At 38.0% G+C, this 5,761-nt stretch overlaps 1 protein-coding gene across 3 annotated transcripts; it reads right to left on the reverse strand.

The window, feature by feature from the left end:
- Positions 1-247: 247 nt before the first annotated feature.
- Positions 248-5,261, reverse strand: LOC104084436 (protein ABSCISIC ACID-INSENSITIVE 5). Of its 3 annotated transcripts, none has more exons than XM_009588278.2 (5): positions 5,004-5,261; positions 1,159-2,352; positions 1,008-1,079; positions 818-847; positions 248-744 (listed from the first exon to the last, which is right to left on the reverse strand). In XM_009588278.2, exons 2-5 carry the CDS (start codon positions 2,269-2,271, stop codon positions 652-654), a joined length of 1,308 nt encoding a protein of 435 aa, XP_009586573.1. In that variant the 5' UTR covers positions 2,272-2,352; positions 5,004-5,261; the 3' UTR covers positions 248-651. The 3 variants fall into 3 exon arrangements, with proteins under 3 accessions (XP_009586573.1, XP_009586572.1, XP_009586574.1); XM_009588277.2 differs by having other exon boundaries at positions 1,159-2,358; XM_009588279.3 differs by having other exon boundaries at positions 970-1,079; positions 1,159-2,358.
- Positions 5,262-5,761: the final 500 nt, after the last annotated feature.

A 5,761-nucleotide genomic window follows, 5' to 3' on the forward strand; every position in this document is an offset into this window, starting at 1 on the left:
TGCTTGTATCAGAGTAAACCCCTACATCACAACCCTTTCGGGTGCGTCTCTTCTCCGAAAATGCTCACCGAATTGCCCTTTTGGTTCTGACAATAAATTATTGCCCAATTGAAAAATTGATAAACATTGTGTATGTAAAACACACACCATATTCTTTGATTTAGTACTCGCAAACACAAACTGTCGATAAGTTATGTTACAGGCTTCGACCTTTAATCCCGAGACTTTTAAGCAGTAACTCGCAAAGAAATAAACTATTAGTAGTTGTCTTATCAACCATAGAACCTCTTCTTGATTGTTACAGTTGTGTTTTAGCTCAAGTGAATTTGTATACATATTCTGTAACTCAAGAAAGCTAAAACTCACTAACTACACACACACTCAATCTTTAGTTACTAACTACTAAGTACTAAATCTGCTTGAAATCAAACATTTGCAAGTCAAAAGACTACAACATCTGGTCTTGCAAGCTTCTCTGTGTGCACGTACCTTTCCGCCTTACCTTGACGCCATTACATGGTTATTAAGAACATGAGAAATAACTGCAAGAACCATTGATCTCTCGCGAGCAAAAGGGAACGGAACATTTGCTCTTCGCCAGTCATTCTACTATATCTCGTGTTCATATCTACTGATGAGGTACTTCTGTCACTAAGGGCAACTCAAGCTCCTCCTCATACCTCTCAATTTGTCATTCGCCTTTTGCGCTTTCGTTTGCACTTTCATTTTCACTTCATCAAAGTACTGTACAATAACAAGTTTTAAAGTTAATAAATTTGATAAAAACCTATAATAACGTGCGACTAGTTGGAATTACCTGTTGTTTCCTTTTCCTCTCGAGCTCCACCTGCAGGTTCAAACGGAAAAAAGAAAACAAGAAAACTTTTATACAAGTTCATAATTCTACCACTGTATTAAAATAAAGATATATAGGTTACTATAATTCAGTGTGAATGGACAAAACCATACTCCAAAATTAAGGACATTTCTGCTAATATATTTACTACCAGGGCCTGTTTTAGATGTGCATTCTCTTCTTTTAGCTGGTTCAGTTCTGCCTCAAGTTCTACTGTGTAAGCCTGCACCAACAAGTATTTATTGTCAAATAGACAAACGAATACGAATACGTAGCGAGCGAGATTTAGGGGAAAGACTTACCTGCTTTCTTGCTCTTGATCTTGCTGCTGATTCTCTATTCTTGATCATTCTCCTTTGCCTCCTTTCCACCACTTTCTCTACCGGACCGTCTATTATGCGTTTTCTTCCTCCTCTCATTCCCATTTCCAACCCATATTGTCCCCCGCTATCGACTTGATTAACGCATAATCCATCCGACGATACTGGACTTAGTGGCGACCCCATCCCCGCCACCCCTTGTACTTGCCCATACCCGACCCCGCCACCATTCCCCATTCTCCCACCATAAACGGCCGTCGGCTGTTGTGGGAATCCGCCACCCCGTTTCATACTTACGGGGTACACAGGGGCCTCGACCACCCCGCTCTGAGGAAGTGGCGGATAGCTAGGAATGCCAACTCCAACACCGCCCGTGACTCCACCTACGCCAATAACAGGCCGAGCCATAGTGGCCATAGCGGGATTGTTGCTGTTTTGATACATCATATATGATTGCTGTTGAGGAGGTGCAGGGACGGCTGCATTCTCCTGTTCGCGTACTACCCCTGCTTTCACCAAGAAATCCTCGAGTGTCATTTCACCAAATGTGACCTGTCGTTGAGTGGAATTACCCGTGTCCTGGACACTGCCCCCATTATTCTGATGTTGCTCTTTTTGGCTCTTATGAATTTCTGACCAAACTTCATCCACAGTTTTTCGACACAAAGGTTCCGGAAGCGTAAGAGAACCCTGTCTTGGCAAGCTTGGCTGCTTGGCAATAGCTTTCTCCATTGAAACATTGCTCTGTCCTATCGCAAAATGTGGTGTGCTAGTTGCTTCCCCTGTACTTGGTGCCTGGCTATGACCATGAGAATGCGCGTTCGAGTGCGCATGCGCGGCGTGGGCATGGGCATGGGCATGGGCTTGGTTTTCTTCAGCAGTCCAAATGCTGTTAAGGAATTCATCCATATTCATCGACCCGAAATTCTTGCCACTTTCACAAAGGGTGTGTTGGAATTCGTCGAGAGTGAGGGAGTAGATCGATGCTTGTCTACCGAGGGACGGGAACTGATGGTTCTTGTGCTGGTTTTGATCTGGTTGCAATGGTGATTCAACCTCACCTTGTGACACCATCTCCGATTCTGGTACGCCCATTTTGTGATTTCTCTTCAAACTGTGTTTCCAAATTAAACTTGTCTTTTTTACTTGTTCACGACGCCTTTATGCGTTGATCAACTATACCTGAAATGTCTTGTATCAAACTCTTGAACAACAGAAATACTAATACTTGTAAAATTGTAAAGCTCCAAATGAAGTATTCTTATATCAAACTCAAACAATGCAAAGTTACACAATGGTAAATTTTACACTTAAAATTTGGCGTATACCCTCCCAATAATTTAAGAAAAAATCGATTATATATAGTCCACTTTTCCGTGATGGTAAATAGAAAATTAATAATAATTCATTTCTCCTTGCCTTTAAAGATCCATGGTTTTGAACATCAAGCCCCTACTTCAACTCCCCCTCCCCAAAAAATAAATATAAATAACATAAGGAGCCTAAGAGGCCCCTATGTTCAAAAGTAAGTCAAACTTCTATGTCCAAATAAAATACACACACACATATTAAGAAAACAGAAGACTCCAACGACAACTTAAATACAGGTCAATTGAAACGCTACAATAGTCGTTACTGGTTTAACTTCTATACACTTATACTATACCGATGACAATAACATTTTCAAAAGGTTAAATTGTACCGATGATGTAAAAGATCATTTATACCATCAATAATACGATTAAAAACGATGGTACGCATATATTTTAAAGACTAACGATTTATACAAATTTTGGCTAGAATTTCAATCACGATATAGCTTAAAACAAGAGTCACTAACTCGGAGGAAAAGGGGATTTTCACTTTCAAAAGCAACAAATGGACTTTGTGGGTATAATAAATGGGAGTTCACGGTTAGCCACTAACTAGAGATGTTTTTACTCTTTAGCCACTGTTTAAAATGTATTTACTTTTTAATCAGTGCTTAATAATTTTTTACCCGCCCGGACGAAAATACCCTTTTGTTAGACATGGGTGCTGTGTAAATATTAAGGATATAGTGTCCTTAACTTCATGAATGCTGTGTAAATATTAAGGACAAAGTGTCTTGTATTTTCACTTTCCGTTGTTAAGCTTTAGGACATCATGTCCTTAACTTCATATGTACAGTGTAAATGTTAAGGACATGGCGTCCTTAACTTCATGTGTGCAGTGTAAATGTTAAGGACATAATGTCCTTAACTTGTATTTGCACCTTCTGTTGTTAAACTTTAGAACCTAATGTCCTTAACTTTATGTGTGCAGTGTAAATGTTAAGGACATGGTGTCCTTAACTTCATGTGTGCAGTGTAAATGTTAAGGACATAGTATCCTTAACTTTATGAGTGTTGTGTAAATATTAAGGATATGGTATCCTTAATTTCATGAATGCTAGTGTAAATATTAAGGACAAAATGTTCGATATTTGCACTTTCCGTTGTTAAACTTTAGGACATTATGTCCTTAACTTCATATGTGCAGTGTAAATGTTAAGGACATGGCGTCCTTAACTTCATATGTGCAGTGTAAATATTAAGGACTCATGAAGAAAGGACAAAAACATCTTTTCGTATTAATTTTAATAGAATAGTGGCTATTTTTGCTCAGCATTAAAAATACTGGAAAAAAACTAAATACCATGTTAAAAAGTGGCTATCTCAGGCCATTTCTACTATAATCAAAAGGCACTACTAAAACAGGAACATATTTTTTTGGCATGTGGGCTTCGAATGCCCGAAAAATAAATAACGTAGGAGCCTAAGAGGCCCCTATGCTCAAAGGTTAAGTGTCAATAAAGCAAAGTCAAACTTCTATGTCCAAATAAAATATACACAAACACACACATTAAGAAAACAGAAGACTCCAAAGACAACTTAAATATAGGTCGATGGAAGCGCGACAATAGTGTTATAGGTTTAACTTCTATACTGATAGTGCAATCTTCTTTAAATTATCACGTCACCTAAGAAGAACAAGTAAGGAGGACAAATAACATTTTCAAAAGATTAAATTATACTAAGTGATACAATTGAAAACTAAGCTACGTGTATATTTTACCAAGTGTCTTTACCATACTGACGACAAAGACGGGACAAACATATTATAAGATGAATTCATCTGGCCGACCCCAATTTGTTTGTTATCGTTATTGACTAGGATTTCAATCAAGATTACGAAGGAAATAGCTTAAAACAAAAAGGGATTGTTACACTCAAAAGCAACACATGGACTTTGTCAAAAGGTATTACTAAAACAGGAACATATTTTTTTGGAATGTGGGCTTAGAATGCCTTGGAAACTTTCCACTTTTGTTTAATGAATTTTTATTGGGCAGATCTAAACACAACACTTTTTCTTCAATTGTTTAGTCCTAACTAATTCATACACTAATAAACAAGATGTAAAGTGGAAGACAGATAGACAAAGAGAGAATCTACCCTACCATAAATGGGAAAAAATAAATAAATGTATAGATAGAGGGACAAAGAAAGAGAGAACATAAGTCAAAAAATAATATAAATGAATTGTTAGTTTTACTATGAAAGTGACAAGAGGCATGATATTAGTTCACAATCTTGCAACTCAAGCAAAACCCTATAACCTTTCACTCTTAACATAGAGCAACCCCCCCCCCCCGGGGCCCCCCATCCTCACCCAAAACACACACACACAGAGTATCAAACATAGTGTTGGGAGTTTCAGATCTTAACTCAACAAGCTTAGCTAATGGAAAAAGTTAAGAAAATCAAAACTACAAAGCTTAATAAAATCAAGAAAATAGACAGTACCTTTTCTTGACTGTTTTTCAGCTAGCTAAGAGCTTCACCAAGCTAATTTCAGACTCTTAAGAAGATGTCATATGCAAAAGCGGTGATAAAAGCAGCTAAAAACCCATAGCAGCCCTTACTTATATATATACATAAGTTGATAAAGACAAGATTCGTGTAAGAAGAAGAACAAAGAACACAACCAAGAAATATATATGTTTGTGTGACATTTATTCAAAGACAAGGTTTTTGTTCTATGTCTGCATTAGAAAGGGCGGGGGGCGGGGGGGGGGGGGGGGTTAAGTGGGTTCCATTTGGAAGGCGTAAGCAAAAGGACTGAAACAAGGCTAGAATAGAAATATGAGAAGTTCAAACCCAATACTAAGATAGGAAACTTGGGCAATGCATGTAGGAATTGACGCGTATTTGACAGGTGTTTGCATGGCAATCGCTCTCATTTGGCTCTTCCCTCCCTGTTGTGCCACGCGTCAGCCAATGTTTCTTTTGTTTCCTTCTGTTTTTCTGGTTAAAAAGTTGTTTGCGTACCTTCTCTAGTGTAGTACTATGCAATGTTTTCTTTATTTCACTTGGGTAGTGTCCTTATCTGAATATAGCTCCTCCTATTTTCTGCTCACCAAATGCATGCTTTATTAGGGTTATTAGCTTTAGAGGTGGAACACAATTTGAATATTATGAGTTATATATATAGGTCACGGCAGGGGCGTATGCAGCTTAAGGGTATGAGTTTAAGGGAAAATTTTTAAAATTTTAAAAAGAAT

Source organism: Nicotiana tomentosiformis, chromosome 7 (assembly GCF_000390325.3).
Source record: "Nicotiana tomentosiformis chromosome 7, ASM39032v3, whole genome shotgun sequence".
Lineage (NCBI taxonomy): Eukaryota > Viridiplantae > Streptophyta > Magnoliopsida > Solanales > Solanaceae > Nicotiana > Nicotiana tomentosiformis.

Bases quoted from the DNA above. Each gene is read 5' to 3' on its own strand.
- LOC104084436 (XM_009588278.2), bottom strand. From the start codon at position 2,271: ATGGGCGTACCAGAATCGGAGATGGTGTCACAAGGTGAGGTTGAATCA. The intron at 1,080-1,158 runs GTAAGTCTTTCC...TTGTTGGTGCAG, and splicing joins GATCAAGAGCAAGAAAGCAG to GCTTACACAGTAGAACTTGA. The intron at 848-1,007 runs GTAGTAAATATA...TTGAACCTGCAG, and splicing joins CACATCTAAAACAGGCCCTG to GTGGAGCTCGAGAGGAAAAG.